General features: G+C 36.0%; 1 protein-coding gene across 4 annotated transcripts in view; it reads right to left on the bottom strand.

Moving 5' to 3' along the window:
• The window catches only part of EXOC6 (exocyst complex component 6), a 245,058-nt gene that overhangs the window by 21,239 nt on the left and 206,127 nt on the right, over positions 1-17,692 (bottom strand). For all 4 annotated transcript variants that reach the window (XM_025881148.2, XM_025881146.2, XM_025881150.2 and 1 more), the window contains one exon: positions 15,444-15,517. In XM_025881148.2, coding sequence (XP_025736933.1) covers positions 15,444-15,517 — 74 coding nt within the window. The remainder of the gene's footprint in view (positions 1-15,443; positions 15,518-17,692) is intronic.

Raw genomic sequence — 17,692 nt, forward strand, 5'->3', positions numbered from 1 at the left:
CAAAAATTTACTCCTTGTGTAACACACTGAAAATTTACCTCAAAATTAATCACAATATAATAATGTTTATATTATAAATAAGAAATATTCCATATTTGCCCAAATACACACTTACATGAATAATTTTTTCTCATAAATCTGTTACTTTTGTTTATAGTCATATTGCTAAGTACGTCTCTTAAAAATAATTCTGACTGGTACAATTTTTTTGAGTGCTATTTTCATAGTACTCAGTAATTCCACTTTTAAAGGCCTAGAGAAATACTTATACAAGTGCTCAATGTATCTGTTTAAGGATACTAATTGCAGCATTATTTATATGTAGAAAAACTGAGGAGTCCATAGATGTCCAACAAAAGGGGGTTTATTAAGTAAATTATGGCATATTTATACTATAGAACATTATGAAGAAATAAGAAAGAATAAAACAGATCTATATTTATCAATATGAAATCATGTAGTGTTACAGGGAAAATGTAGCTTATAGCATAAATGATCCTCTTATCCCCCAAAAGCAAACAATTCTACACGTGTGCACACAAGTAGGTGCTTTTGTGTGTGTTTAAATGTACATTATTTTTTTATTATTTTTTCAGTAAGCTCTACACCCAATGTGGGACTTGAACTCATGACCCCAAGATCCAGAGTCACATGCTCTACCAACTGAGCCAGCCAGGCGCCACTAAATGTACATTTTAAAAGATCTGCAGGGAAACACAATGATGACTGAGAGATTGAAGAAGAGGAAAAAATGAGAGCTTTCTCTTTATACATTTTTACAGGTTTGGCTTTTTGTTTTAGATAGGGAACATGCAATGTCATTTTCCTGATTTTGATAACTGTAGGTAGTTGTATAAAAGTCACAGTGGGGGGAAGCTGGATAAAATATACATGGGACCTCACGGAACTGTATTTGTAACTTCCTGTCGGTCTGTAATTACTTAAAATTAAATAAGAAAAAACAGCGAGCATGTATTATTTTTGTAACTGTTATGGTGTTTGCTTTTTTGTTTTTCTGGTTTTCAAAAAATCATTTTAGAGGGTAATTTTCCAAATTACAAAACAGCTCTAACCTTTACTCTCAAAATAATCACAAAAATCTATGAGTTCAAAATTTATATTAATAACTGAAAGTATGAGCATAAGTCATATATGTAGTCGAGCACATCGACTGTAAGCCTCCAGAATTATGGCACTGGAACAAAAAGGGACAAAAAAGGCAAAAGTCATTTAGGTTCAGACTAATCCTTCATAATCTAAGCTCTTGCAAAGGGCAGCATACTTTTCTAATATCTGGACCTTAAGGTAAACTTTGTGAGATGTCTGGTCTTGTTATATTCAAGAGTAAACCCAAAGACATCTTCCTTTAATTCTTTGGCACTTCAAATGAATTTAGGATTGTCTAAGGAAAAAAATGCTTGCTGGAGGAGCTGTGTGAACAAGCTTGTTGTCCTGCTACTATATCTAGTCAAGCATTCGGATACTACAACTTTGGCAAATCCCATTAATACTTTAAGAAGTCAAAGACTTTAAAACTTCTAAAGAAATTTTCTGTGAAGTAGTCACTGGGGCAAGTTTAAGCAAGCAGAGTGTGTATACAATAGAGTAACAAATATAATGCAAACAGAAGAAGATTTGTTTAATTATAGTGGAAATAATTGTTATTTAAAAGTGCCTCCTTCCTCATCATAAAAGAACAAACTGGACTAGTGGCAAAAGAATTGTATGTTATGATGCCTTAAGATTAGAAACAGAAGACAGAAATTTCAAAGTAAAGTCTTGGCTGACGCCCAGTCTCCACAGCAAGAATTATGGCCAAACAATTCCTTCGCAACTTCCAAGTCTTATTCATGTCCCTTTAGGTAGACTCCAAAGTTGTTCATTTTGAGTCAAACACAAGTATATATATTTATCAGGGTTCATCTATCTTTCCGTGGTGAAGTATATCTGAACTTCTTTCCTAAACTTCACAAGTTTACAAGTTTGGAGAGGGGGTGATCAGATATATAAAAGGGTGAAAGTAAGTAAGTGAGAGGAATAATGAGAACAAGGATGTGGGTTTCCAGGGCATTTCCCTTCCCAAACAACACTGTTACAAGAACTATGCTCCTCTTAGTTCCCATGAGTAGATCTGGCACACCAGCCTCACCAGCACCTCCATGAAGTGTGGTAAGTCCAAAGAGATGGTAACTGCTGGCTCAGTCAATTAATGACATTTGTGCAATGCAAGCTTCACGTAATTCACCAATTTTAGCAATGAAGATCAAGCACCCCATGAAAAACATCTCTCAGAAGTAAACTCTACAATATTTTTCCTCACAGATTTCATTAAGCCATTAAAATGCATAGTGAAACAGTTCGCCAAGGTCATACAACAGTTACGAAGAGAAGCAGGACTCCATTCCATTTCCTGATTTCCTACAAGAATGTCCTCGTCAACACATCATTTGGATACTTCAGTGGCTTTCTTTTTACATTCCTTAATTTCTATCCTTTAGTCAAGATACCTTTCTGAATCTACTACAAGATATCTTTCTGAATCTACTAGTCTTCAACTTTATCTTCATTGATCTCTCAAGTTGTCTAATTCTTATTTTATTGTCTACTGTTTAATTCTGTTCCCTAAGTGGTAGGCACTTAATAAACATTTGTTGAATAAATGAATGAGTTAAAGAAGGAATAAATGAAAAATCCATCTATATATAACGCTTTTTACAGCAAACAGTTTTAGTATTACATTAACAAATGCTTAATTTATTTCATACTGTCTTCTTCCAAAGGGGTTTTAAAAGGCAACTTATAAAAATACTTGCAAGATAAACACGACTTAATAACTGAGAAAACTCAAGGCCAAGAGAAAGTGAAGGTAGAAGATGAGGTTAGTACACAAAATACACGTGATGCTATGCTATATAACTGAGTTTTCTAGCTTCAAAATGAAGAAAATGTATTTAGTTAGATAACTCACAGTATTCTAGTTACTAGAATACTATTTACTCAGGATAAATTCAACTATTTCTAATACTGTAAACAGCAACTTCTGAGTCCACATGAAGAAGGCACTGTGAAATATTGTGAACTACATCATCAGTAATTAACAGCAATCAATCATCAGTAGCCTAGGCTACCAAAATCATCATCTGTTCATCCTGATTCTAATTTTGTCCATTTTCAATCTATTCTCCTCAGAGCAGCCAGGATACTTTTTTTTTTTTTTAGATTTATTTATTTGAGAGAGAGACAGAGAGAAAGTGGGGGGAAGGACAAAGGAAGAGAATCTTCAGCAGACTCCACACTGAGCACGGAGCCCGATGTGGGCTCAATCTCACAACCCATGAGATCATATGACCTGAGCCGAAATCAAGAGTTGAAGCTCAACTGAATGAGCCACCCAGGTGCCCCCAGAATAATATTTTAAAGATGTAAATCAGAGTATGATACTAACTTGTTTAAAACCCTTGAATGGTTTCTCAGCATACTTAATTAACATGCCAAACTACTTAACAAGGCCCTCAAGGCCCTACATGATCTGGCTCTGATAATCTTCCCAATTTCATTTGCACTTCTCTTTCCCTTGCTCATTACTTTAAAGCTATACTATTATCCTTTCTCTTTCTTGACAGCACCTTAGGACTTTGCACTTGCTCCTCCTTCTGCTGCCAGGAATGCTATTTCCCCATATCTCCCAATTTCATTCACATATCTACTTAAATGTCACCTCCTTAAATGTCTTCCCTGATAACCCAATACAAAGCGGTCCACCTTACCCCCAGTCATTATAACATTAACCTGTTTTGTTTTTCTCACACGATCTAAATCTATTTGAAACTACCTAAACCTATTTAGAAATCATCACTGTTTGTTGTGGATTTTCCTTCAACAAAATGAGATTGTGAGAGCAAGGATCTTGCCTATCTTGTTCACCACTGTATCTCCAGCACTTAAAACAGTGCCCAGAGCAGGTGCTCAAATATTTGTCCAGTAAATGAAGAACTATCTGAAAATAGGACAGCTCTTGGTGATCTGGCTTAATCTGAACAGCTTTCAGTTTCCCTAGAGCAGTGGTCACTGAATAACTGCTGTTAGGTCACATAAAATGCCTTTGAAAATCTGAAAACACTGGACCCTCTTCTCAGTAAAATGCACATACAAACAAAATTTTGCATGAACCTCCTAAAATCAATCTGTGGCCCCCAGATTAGAATCCCTAATCCACAGGCACGTAAGGGCCTTTATGCAATGCAATCTACATTTAACCAATTCCTGTCAATGAAGTTAAAGGTTGAGAGTAAAATCAATACAAAGCTACAAATCATTCCTAACAGATTGCTCTACAAAGTAATAGAATATAAAAAAAGTTAAATAAAGAATAACCATGGCTAATGGCTGCTTAGTCTTCTCATGTAGCATATTGTATTGAGAAACCTAGATTTGCAATTCATCATGAAAAAAAACGGCGTATGTGTTGATGACATATATTATAAGAAAACAGATGTGTGCAGGGAGATGTTTACGGTTGCCTCTTTAAAAAGCAACATAGACCAAACTGCTGTTCCAACTAAATGAGATCATACTGGATCAGGATGTAGAAAGAACAAGCCAAATTCCAGGAACTGATAAAGTTAAAAAAGAAAAAAAAAAAAAAAAAACTAACCTGGGGGGCCTGGCTGGCTCAGTCAGTACAGCATGCAACTCTTGATCTCAGGGTTGTAAGTTTGAGCCCCACAACGGGCATGGAGCATACTTAAGAAAGGAAAACTAAACTAAAAAGAATTGATTTAATATTCAGAATGGTCCAAGAACTCTTCTGGAGGAAGAGAAACTTCTGTGGGTACCAGTAATAAAAAGATGCATGTGTAGGGTCACAAAATGACTTTTAAAAATGTACTCTTTATTTCTTTAGAAAGAAGGCGTAATTTAAAATGATTTATTTATTCATTTTAGAGAGAGAGCGCACGAGCAGGGGTAGGGGCAGAGGGAGAGATTGAATCCTGAAGCCGACTTCCTGTTGAGCGTGGAGCCTGACACAGGGCTTGATCCCAGGACCCTGATCATGACCTGAGCTAAAATCAAGAGTCAGCCACTTAAATGACTGAAGCCACCCAGGCACATTTTAAAATGTATTCTTTAAATTATGTCAGATTAAAGAAGTAATAGAAGGTAAAGAATATTTTTAGGTGTAAAACTCCTCCTTTGCCTGCCAGGGAGGACTTGGTGTCGGGTAAAAAAGATCAGGTGAACAAAGTAGCTTTTGTCCTGTACCCTTTCTCTTTTTGTAGCTATAGGTGTTTTCAGCTAAGCTAATGTGTAAAGGAAACTGTCTGGGCAAAAAATTTCTGTAAGTTCTAAAGGACTGAGAACTTTTTTCATCATATTTGTAGTATCACTAAATACTATTTTCTTTGTGGCAGTTTTGGCTTTGTTTTAATGTTCTTATTATGGCAAATTTTAGATTTTCTGTCTTAAGGAAAGGTGCAATTAACCTGAAAAAAGTCACTTCAATTATATTTCCTTTTTAATACTAAAAGACATTCTTTACAACAAAATATAGAACTTACCTTGATCATTTTATCAAAAGATCTCTCCTTCAAATTTTTTCCATCTTACTTACAGTGTATTAAAGAAAAAAAGTAGCAAATATATCCTTTATTTTCGTCCAAGTATGCATACTGTGGCTCAGTAACAATAGTCTTGATTTGCTAAGGAACCTGACAACTGTTAGAATTTGAACTCCACATGAGCTAGTGTTTTAATTTCCCACTTAAATCTTTTCATTCTTCATAAGCAACGTTGTGTTACTGTTTCAGGCTTTTTAAAAACAAGTTATTCTGTATGACTGGTTTGCTGCATCTAAGCAGCATTAATCCTCTGGTAATTATCACCCTTCATAAAATCCTCCAAATGGTTTTTTTTTTAATAAAGATTTTATTTATTTATTTGAGAGAGAGAGCATGAGAGAGAGCACGAGAGGGAAGAGGGTCAGAGGGAGAAGCAGACTCCCCGCCGAGCAGGGAGCCCGATGCGGGACTCGATCCCGGGACTCCAGGATCATGACCTGAGCCGAAGGCAGCTGCTTAACCAACTGAGCCACCCAGGCGCCCGGTTTTGTTTTTTTTTTTAAAGGAAGTTCAACAAGTTATTGTTGAAAACTTACTATTTTTCATCTTTGTATTATTTGTATTTTAATATTTAAATTTCATCTATCTACTGAAAGACTTATCTATTTATTATCATGGCCCTCTGTTTTCACCAGATAGTTCTAGGAATCTATAGATTAAAGTAATGCAATAGTGGTCCAGGTAATTCAGTATTAAACTGTGTGCTGTAGAACACTTTCACAGTAAGAGATTTTCATTTCTGAAAAGTATTCAGTACTCAAACAGGTTTGGGGGGGAAAGGGAATACACCTTTACTCTGAGACTTCTCAAAGCCTTTAACATGCTAATGAAATTGTGAACTTACAAGAGAAGAGAGGGACAAAAATGTAGGATTTCCTCAATTTATTTGTCCATAATCTACTTTCTTCATGATTGAATGTTCTAAACAACAGTAGTTTAATAAATGCTCCTTTATTTAATTCTGTTTTATATTTGGTCATTGCCGATCACTTAAGGTGTATATTGCCTTTGTCTAAATTCCTGTAATTCTCCTGTCCAGAATATTTCTTTATCCATAAAACAATAAGCAGTTGGTTTTGGAGTGATAACACTTCTTAGAAATAACCTATATTACTATTTTAGTATCCCTAATGATGACTGAGAAAAATCAAGAAATGTTATACTTTTAACTTGAGAAAGCACAGAAATGCGTCATGGATTTTTAGAAATACTCATCAAAAATTGAAATAGAAAAATAAAATTTACTGCTTTTGAAGAATGTTTGTTTATATAGAACATGAACTTATACAGAATATCTCAATTCCTAAGGAAGGTGTTTCTGTACTCCAAAAAAATGCTTTTGAGCATAGCTAAAAAATTTGTATTCACTTATTCAACATTTATTAATTGTTCACTATGTGCTAAGAATAGCATTTAGGCAATGGATGTACAGCAGTGGACAAAAAAGGGCAAGATTCTTGTCCTCATGGGCTTGTAATTTAGCTTTTTTCTTTTATATTGCCCATGTTGTTATGAATACTTACTCTAGAATTATTTTGTTTTTAAAAATACCTTTGATGTGGTTAAGACTATAGTTAGGCTGGTATTAAAAAAAACCTCAAACCTACAACTAATTTGCTAATGAGGAATGGCATGCACCATGAAATATAAGCATATAGTTAACTGGAAGGCAATAGGAACCATTTACTTGTACATGAGAAGCACATATCATTTATGTCTCACAGTCTTGTGTTTTATAATTACTTTACATTAAAATGCTATGAGATCCAGTTCTTTTCAAAAGTTGGTGCTGGGTCAACTGGTAACCATACAAACAAAATGAATCTTGAACCTCCATTCCACATCATGCACAAAAATCAATTCCAGATGGACTATAAACCTAAATGTGAATGGTAAAACAATAAAACTTTTAGAAGAAAACATAGAAAAGTATCTTTATAATTTCCGGGACAGGCAAAGATTTCTTAAACAGGACACAAATAAGAACTAACCATAAAGGGATAAATTGGATTTCATTAAAAGCATGAACTTCTATTCATCAAAAGACAGAACTAAGAGTAAACAGATAAGCCACAGAGCAGAAGATATTTGCAATTACATATATTTGACAGAGGACTCACATTCAGAATACACAGAGAACCTCTACAAATCAGTAAGAAGTAGACAACAGAAAAAAATGGTAAAAAAAAAAAAACAACCAAAAACCCTGCACAGGTTATTCACAAAAGAGGATATTCAAGTGGACAATAATATAATGAAAAGGGATTCAATTTTATAAGTCAAATTAAAAAGTGCAGATTAAAACCACAATATAAAACTACTGTATACCCACTGGAATGGCTAAAAAGGAAGAGACAGATAATACCAACTGATGACAAGGATGTAGAGCAACAAGAATTCTTCTACACTGCTGGCCGAAGTATAAACTAGCACTCTTGAGGAATACTGCTTCACAGTATCTATTATAACTATTCATATACATATCCCCTGACTTAGCAATTCCACTCCTAGGTAGACACCTTAACAGAAATGTGTGCATATGTTCACTAAAAGACACACAAACAAATGTTCATGTTAGCACAATTTGTAACAGTAAAGTTGGAATTAACTCATATGTCTTATTAATAGTAGAATGTATAAATTATGGTATATTTGTATAATGGCAGACTACACAGCAAAGGGAATGAAGGAACCACAACTACATATAACAACATGGATAGATTTCACAAACATATTGAGCTAAAGAAGGTAGAACCTTCTTTTTTTAAATTTTTTATTGTTATGTTAATCACCATACATTACATCATTAGTTTTGGATGTAGTGTTCCATGATTCATTGTTTGTGCATAACACCCAGTGCTCCACGCAGAACGTGCCCTCTTTAATACCCATCACCGGGCTAACCCATCCCCCCACCCTCCTCCCCTCCAGAACCCTCAGTTTGTTTTTCAGAGTCCATCGTCTCTCATGGTTGGTCTCCCCCTCCGATTTCCCCCCAGAAGGTAGAACCTTCTTAAAAATTAATGCTACATGATTTCATGTATACAAAGTTCAAAATCAGGTTGAATTTATCCATGGTGTTAGAGGTCACAACAGTGGTTATCCTTTGAGAGGGAGAAGGGTAATGGCTGAAAGAAGAGTAAGGGATAGGATCTCTTTTGAGGTACTTACTGGTCAAGTTTTCCTCTTTCCCCTAGTTTGCCCAAAATCAAATACTTGAAAACAAGATCTGGGGCACCTGTCTGGCTCAGTCAGTAAAGCATGTGACTCTTGATCTCAGGGTCATGAGTTCAAGCCCCACACTGGGCATGGAGAAAGAAAGAAAAGAGAGAAAGAGAGGAAGGAAGGTTGGGAGGGAGGGAGGGAGGGAGGAAGGAAGGAAGGAAAAGATCTAATCCTAGATGGGGAAAGGAATATTACGAGGTCATTTTCATGGCACAGGATTGTAATAGGAAGAATCACTGACTCATATCTAGGCTAACAGGAACCACATATTTGATTTTTCCTGTAACGCTTCAGACTGTATATTCCCAGGTTTTTAAAAGGCTCTTCCTATGACAATGTATCTGATCCGTCACTTAGAGTTGGAATTCTATGTGCTCTCCAATTGTGTCTAAATCACCATGCAATACTCAAGCCACAGTCTTAACAATCCCAAAACACAGTGGTCTAACCTAAATATCACCCTTACATGAATGCAGTCTAAGAATTCCCAGCAAACTGTTGGTTCATTTGGAGGTTAACTATAACTACCAGATCTTTTTCATATTGTAAGTCAGATTTCCTACATCTTGTATTTTTTAAAATTAAATTTAAAAATATTAAATACAGGGGGTGCCTGCATGGCTCAGTTGCAAGAGCATGCAACTCCTGATCCCAGGGTCGTGAGTTTGAGCCCATGTTGGGTGTAGAAATTACTCAAAAAAAAAAGAAGTGAATACAGCATTTAATATTTTCCTTGCTAAATTTAACCTTGTTGGCTTTCACTTATCACTAACAGCATGTTCACTTATCACTAACAGCATGTTGATTCTACAGGTAACTCTCTTAGCTTTGTGTCATCTATACATATAATTCATATTTCTTCTATGTATTTATTATCCAAGTCATTATTTTAAAAATATGTTGATTCCAAACTATCAAAGATAGACATCTAGAAGGTGATGTCAGAGTCTTGAAGCATTTCCCAAAGTATGTTTCATGTAATACATCCCAAAATAAGTGAGGGAGGGGTTCTGTGATGAGTTTGGGAAATGCTGGGTTACCAGAGAATTTCTCAGTCCTTACAATTCTAACACATATACAATTCTAAGAGGGAATTAGAGTATAAGGTGTTTCCCAAACTTGTCTGACTTAGAAACGCCTTTAAAGACATCTTTTCTCGGGGCCCCTGGGTGGCTCAGTCCTTAAGCGTCTGCCTTCGGCTCAGGTCATGATCTCAGGGTCCTGGAATCGAGCCCAGCATCGGGTTCCCTGCTTGGCGGGAAGCCTGCTTCTCCCTCTCCCACTCCCCCTGCTTGTGTTCCCTCTCTCGCTGTGTCTCTCTCTGTCAAATAAATGAATAAAATCTTAAAAAAAAAAAAAGACATCTTTTCTCATCTTGAGAAATCACTGTTCCTGGAAAGACACTTTGAGAAATACTGCTCTGGGGTGATGATGATACAACATCCAACTTCTGTGGGCAAATGATTGTTTTATTTTTATTTATTTTTTTTAAGTAGGCTCCATGCCCAATGTGGGGTTTGAACTCATGACCCTGATATCGAGTTACATGCTCTACCAAATGAGCCAGCCAGGTGCCCCAAGAGATTGTTTTATTAGCCTCAAATCCACCTAACTGCATTATCATCCAACCTACCCAAAATTCTTCGTATTGCCAAAAGATTATCAAGATATTGTTGAATGCAGCAATGATATATCTTATCAGTCTAACTTATCACAAAGTGAAACAGAATCAGGTAAAGAGGCTTTTTAGTATTAGGATTAGTAAGCCATGGACGCTCAATCTACTGTGAGAATTATGTTCAGTAAGAAGCTAAAAAGGTAAGGTATATATTTTGAAGTTTCCCACAAAGTTGGCTACATCTTAAAATTTTTGGTGATTAAAAACTAATCTTCAGTTATATAAAAACAAAAATTCGGTTATATGGGACATCTCATTTTCCAGTGATATTTAGTGAAATATTTCTGTGTATTAAGAATGAGTTATGGGGCGCCTGGGTGGCTCAATCGTTAAGTGTCTGCCTTCAGCTCAGGTCATGATCCCAGGGTCCCGGGATCGAGCCCTGCATCGGGCTCCCTGTCCCGTGGGAAGCCTGCTTCTCCCTCTCCCACTCCCCCTGCTTGTGTTCCCTCTCTCGCTGCGTCTCTCTCTGTCAAATAAATAAATAAAATCTTAGAAAAAAAAAAGAATGATTATGGGGGGGGCCTGGGTGGCTCAGGTGGTTAAGCATCTGCTTTCAGCTCAGGTCATGGTCCAGGGGTCCTGGGATTGAGCCCCATGTCAGGCTCCTTGCTCAGAGGAGAGCCTGCTTCTCCCTCTCCCTCTCCCCTACTTCCCCCACCTGTGCTCTCTCTCTTTCACTCTGCTCTCTAATAAATAAATAAAATCTTAAAAAAAGAAAAGAAAAGAAAAAGAATGAATTATAGGGACACCAGGCTGGCTTAGTCAGTAGAGCATGTGACTCTTGATCTTGGGGTCATGAGTGCAAGCCCCATGTTGGGTGTAAGCTTACTTAAAAAAAAATGAGTTACAAAAAATTATCACTCAGTTCTGTATACTATATAAAGAGTATTATAATAAAAATAGTTTGAAAATTTTAAGGTTTTCATACCTCATCAAAAGAATTTTACATATTCATCTGAAATCCATTTGAAAGATTATATTTAACAAAATAGATAGTCTTTGTAAAAGAAAATAGACACATGTAAGTATACCAAAGTCCTTCTTTCAGGGAATTAATTTCAGAACTGGGGGTAGGAGGATGACAGGGTTTACTTATTAAAAAAAAAAGTTTACACATACAAATCATATTAAAAGAGCACATTTAAAATTGAGACAGTATATTCAGATAACGCAGTACCAGTACCACTAGTCCTCTGCATTGTGTGTGGGGTAGTAGACCTTAAGATGTTGTTGAGATAACTGGCTTCCATTAGCAAGCATGTGATTGGCAGGATGATAAAGTCTTTTCACTCACAGGTCAGCTATTTCCTTTTCCTTAAAAGAGGGCAATTCTGATGATCCATCTTTTAGCTACAGTCTCTCATTGAGTCCCAATTCTCTTGCCTTCAGCTTTGATATGGTTCTAACTTTCCTCTTGTATCAGCTCATACTTGTCATCAACTCCTCTATTCAGAACAGCAAATATCAGGAGTTTGACCTCAGGGCAAAGTCCGGGTGGGCAGGTAAAATTTGACCACTGGACCCACTTCCTAATCTTTCATACCCAGCAATTCATGAAGCAGTATCAAATTCAAACTAAAAAACAGAAGCATGACCCCTTATAAGTACTATGAAAAGGGCTCTTTTGCCTTTCTAAGCATACTTGAAAAGAACTGTCAGCCACCCTATTAAGACAGAAATGGATCACAGACTAGAAAAAAAAGAAGGAAAAGTGCAGAAACCCAACTAAAATGTAAATAAAAGTATTAGCACCCTCTTATGTTTGGTGATATAGTACTTCATATAAAATATTAAGATAATATTCTATGAAATGTCTTTATGAAGTCAGGAATATTAAAACACTACTGAAACTTTAAGGCATCTTTATTTAAATAACACTGACATCTCATACAAAAAACTTCTATCACCTCATATGAGACCTTTTAAAGACTAATTTTATTTTCAGTCGATTCCCATACTTGGCATTTCATCACTTAACTTTTTATAAATTAGAGAAACAAATGTATGTGAAAAATAATTATCTTTGTCAAGTTATTAATTCCAAGCCTCTAAAATCATAAAATTCAAGTATGTCTCAGTGGTCCAGCAGCTAGACAAGAATTAGTTGCACCTTCTTGTTTAAGAATGCAAAATACAAAAATAGAGTATGATTAAATTTTCACAATAATTAGGAAAAATTATTTTAAGCCCCTTTTTAAAACTAGAATAACTAATACATTAAAAATTAGCTCATTCAAATTTAACCACTAGTAACTTGCACTGAATACTAAATACCATACTTTAAAACTGTGTTTTATATTAAACAGGTATTTCTACATAAATCTTTAACAGCTCTACATGTGTCATAATAGATTTCAGAATTCTAAATGTTTCTAATAGATTTTTTTGTATTCACTTAAAAGTTTCGTAAGGGGCGCCTGGGTGGCTCAGATGGTTAAGCATCTGCCTTCGGCTAGGTCAAAATTACACTGATGAGGAAAAGCCAACGAAGACTTAATGCCTGTAAGTGCACATACTTGAAAAGTAAATTCAACCAAAAAGACTTGAGATGGTTATTAGTATTTGTTGGTGTGCCTTAATAACAATTCCATAGTGAGGGAATGCTTTACATATGCTTCTAAAGAGGCCTTCTTTGGTGTCAAATGATGATTGTCTTTGAAGGAAGAAAGTACCTGGGATCAGAGTTTAATCTGAATTGAACAAACCACCTATTTGAACAAATCAAAGAACAGAATCTTTACCCACAGTTTCAAATGTGGTCCTATTCACAATCCTACAGTGTGATTACAAACTAGTTAATACCATACAAATTCATAAAAAACTGAGAAAATATCACATAATAAATTCCAAATTTTCTGAGAACAGATTATTTGTATATAATGGGAGATATCCTCAAATTACATACTCTTTGACTTGGAGAACATATTCATGTCCTTGTAACAGGGAAACCTACCTAACTGAGAAATGAACATACAACCAAGCCTATTTCTAGTCTGCTAAAGGATTCCATTTCCTGTATTAGATCATCTTGTTCAGGGCAATAAGACTGCAACAGAGAAAATTCCTTCTAAAGCAAATAGATCTACCTTCTATAGAAAGAACATCTTCGGGTAAACTGGAATAAAAGTTCAGAGTCCACCTTCTTCATTTTCTACTATCTTCTCCAACTTAGTAAGGGTAATCATTCCCAGATCTAGGTCATCCATAACACTGTTCCTGGTTTGGCATAATACATGAGCACTGATTACAAACAGAAATAAATATTAATATATCTTATATGTTCAGTGCCTTACAGATAAAAAACTGGGAAATAGGAATAATTTTTCAGTTTCCTTCTAAACCTGACTTGAAGATATATCATTTATATCCACATGACTCATTGTTCTGTAAGTATTCCTACCCAGTTTGTGGGGGTTTTGTTTCTTTAAAAGAGTTTTAAGCTCCACAAGAACAAAACTCTCTTTTACATTACTTTTGTGTCTATTTCAACTATATTACCCCCCTCCATATAATCAGTACATAGTAGTTCATACATATTTATAGAACACTGGCTTGGAATTAAAGCAAAAACAGCTGTATTCTCAAACATTTACTGAAATCAGAACTTCTTAATTACTCAAATTGGTCCTGCTCCAAAGATCACTGTGGCTGTCTATTTACATCATCGGTGAAGCCCCATCTTCAGTCATCTCCATCCCCAAGGGGGATGGGACCATTAATAGAATGATATCACAGTGGCTTTGTTTTTTATTTTTATGATTTTATTTTTAAGTAATCTCTACACCCAACGTGGGACTTGAACTCACAACCCCAAGATCAAGAGTCAAATGCTCCACAGACTGAACCAGCCAGGTGCTCCCACAATGGCTTTGTTCTAATTCTATCTCCATTTGGTTCTTCTTGCCAACGGTAGCAGCCATCCTGTTGTCAGTTCTGAACCCCTGAGCCCTCTGCCTTGGATCTATCTACCGCTCCTCCATACTCTTGTGCCTCACAGCTCTATTAGACTCCTTAATCCTAGCATTAAGAAAGAAAGAGGAGGAGGAGAAAAGAGGAAGAAACGAATAAGAAGAAAAAAATATGGGGGAGATGGAAAAAGGGTAGGAAGTAAATAAAGAAAATGACAATAAAGAGGTCAAAGAGTAGTAAAATTATTAAGAGATTAAAAAATTATATTTGTTACTCTACTTAGAGTTACATGACCAGAAAAGAATTATATAAATGTATAATTACCTTTCTAAAAGTAGTTTTGTCCTTTTTTGTGGAGGTATACAGAAAATTTATTTTATTTATTTTTAAAGATTTTATTTATTTATTTGACAGAGAGAGAGCAAGCACACAAGCAGGGGGAGCGGCAGGCAGAGGGAGAGGGAGAAGCAGGCTCCCGCTGAGCAAGGTGCCCAATGAACGGCTCAATCCCAGGACCCTGCAATCATGACCTGAGCCAAAGATGGACGCCCAGCCAATTAAGCAACCCAGGTGCCCCCAGAAAATTTATTGAAAAAGCATTCTTTACCACAATTTTAAGCAAGGGGCTCCTTTCTAGGTTGTCATCATTTACATTTAACTTGGGTCCTGAAACTAATTATACTACCAATTTTCATAATAGGACCATGAAATCATTAAGAAATAACTCAAACTTCTAGTGTCATTAAACCAAAGTATAAAGTTATTTAGTCATGTGCTTAGCAGGTAATGAGTAAGTTATATATTCACCAATAAAAGTGCTCCATGAGGTTGAAACACCAAATAGAGATACAAGTTCAGAGAGAAGGGCCAAACACATAGTTATAAAAGAAGCACTTTTCCAAAGATTGTTTCAAGGCAAACAAGCATTCCTGTAGCATTAAAAAAAAAAAAAACCCAAACCACAGCAAGAGTAGAAAGTAAAACCTGAGAACTACATTCTTCCATCTTACTTGTCTGAGGTCAATGAACGCTAGCTGCAGGGTGTCCCCCTGGAACCCCGGCACAGGCTCAGAGCTGGCAAACACTATTAAGAAAAAACAAAACACAAGAATAAAAACAAGATTGTAAAATATATAAGGATTTAACCACTAAATTAATTTCTACTCATTACAAATGTATTATAATATTTACATGTAACCATTTCAAATGAAGACTATTTATGACCTTTAATTTTCACTACTGAGAATGTTCTCCACACCCATTACCACAAGTATTTTAATAATTTTAAACTTCTAATCTACCATTTAATCACTGTAATCCTTAATTACAATAAATTCAGAATGGTTATCCCACATAAAGTTCAAGAGTAGTAATATACTTCAATCAAGCAAAGTTTTCTGACTCTATTTAGCCTTAGGTGAATGATTATAGAAGCATTTTGAAACTATATCAATTCCATGGCTGTCAACATATTTCAAAACTTCTCCTTTGTTACAGAACATGCTTATAAAAATCCTACCTCTAGCTAAAAACAGTAATGGGCAGACACATAAAAAGTCAGCTTTACATGCAGACAACAGGTAAAGTGTTCTAAGTAGCAAAATGAGGATGATGCAGAAATGTCTGTTCATGTCTTCTAGTAAATTTTTTTCCATAAAGGAATCTTACCTCTTTAAAAACTAAAAAAAATATTTTAAGACAAAACTGAATCAAAAGATTGTTTCTTCGTTCTCTTTTTTTTTTTTTAAAGATTTATTTTGGGGGGGGGAAGGGGCAGAGGAAGAGGGAGAGAGAAACTCTAAGCAGACTCCATGCTGAGCACAGACCTGGACTCTGGGATGGATCTCACAACCTGAGCTGAAAGCAAGAGTCAGAGACTTAACCAACTGTGCCACCCAGGCGCCCCTCAAAAGATTTTTTCTATAATTTTCTTGCAATTAAAAATTTATAATACTAGTAACATAGCTTCTTTAGTTAAGTTGAAGACAATTCCAGTATTAGTTATTTTGATGACAAAAGATTTGTGACTCACAAAAAGGACCGATCATTTTACACGCAAGTTTCTGAGACAAGTAAGAATATCTGCAAGCATTCTCTGTTTTCCTATAAAACATTACAGATTTTCCATTTATGAATTTATCTAAGCCAGTATTTTAGAAGCCATTTAAATTTCTACCCTATATATATAGTTCTCGGAATAACAAAAATAATTCTTAAGTTTAGTGTATTATGTGTGAAATATAGTTTAGAAAAGCTCAGAATCATATATTTAATTATTTTTCTTTAAATTTTTTTGTTATGTTAATCACCATACATTACATCATTAGTTTTTGATGTAGTGTTCCATGAGTCATTGTTTGTGCATAACACCCAGTGCTCCACGCAAAACGTGCCCTCTTTAATACCCATCACCAGGCTAACCCATCCCCCACCCCTCTCCCCTCTAGAACCCTCAGTTTTTCAGAGTCCATCTTCTCTCATGGTTCATCTCCCCCTCCGATTTACTCCCCTTCATTCTTCCCCTCCTGCTATCTTCTTTTTTTTTTTCCTTAAGATATATTGCATTATGTTTCAGAGGTACAGATCTGTGATTCAACAGTCTTGCACAATTCACAGCGCTCACCATAGCACATATCTCCCCAAAGTCTATCACTCAGCCACCCCATCCCTCCCACCCCCCACCATTCCAGCAACCCTGTTTGTTTCCTGAGATTAAGAAGTCCTCATATCAGTGAGGTCATAGGATACATGTCTTTCTCTGATTGACTTATGTCACTCAGCATAAGACCCTCCAGTTCCATCCACGTTGTTGCAAATGCCAAGATCTCATTCCTTTTGACGGCTGCATAATATTCCATTGGATATATACACCACATCTTCTTTATCCATTCATCTGTCAATGGACATCTTGGCTCTTTCCACAGTTTGGCTATTGTGGACATTGCTGCTATAAACATCGGGGTGCACGTGCCCCTTTGGATCCCTACATTTGTATCTTTGTGGTAAATACCCAGTAGTGCAATTGCTGGATCGTATGGTAGCTCTGTTTTCAACTTTTTGAGGAACCTCCATACTGTTTTCCAGAGTGGATGCACCAGCTTGCATTCCCACCAACAGTGTAGGAGGGTTCCCCTTTCTCCGCATCCCCACCAAACTCTGTCGTTTCCTGACTTGTTAATTTTAGCCATTCTGACTGGTGTGAGGTGGTATCTCATGGAGGTTTTGTTTGGATTTCCCTGATGCCGAGCGATGTTGAGCA

This window comes from Callorhinus ursinus, unplaced genomic scaffold (genome assembly GCF_003265705.2).
Source record: "Callorhinus ursinus isolate GAN/ISIS: 27379988/994484 unplaced genomic scaffold, GSC_fseal_2.0 scaffold20, whole genome shotgun sequence".
Taxonomy (NCBI): Eukaryota; Metazoa; Chordata; class Mammalia; order Carnivora; family Otariidae; genus Callorhinus; species Callorhinus ursinus.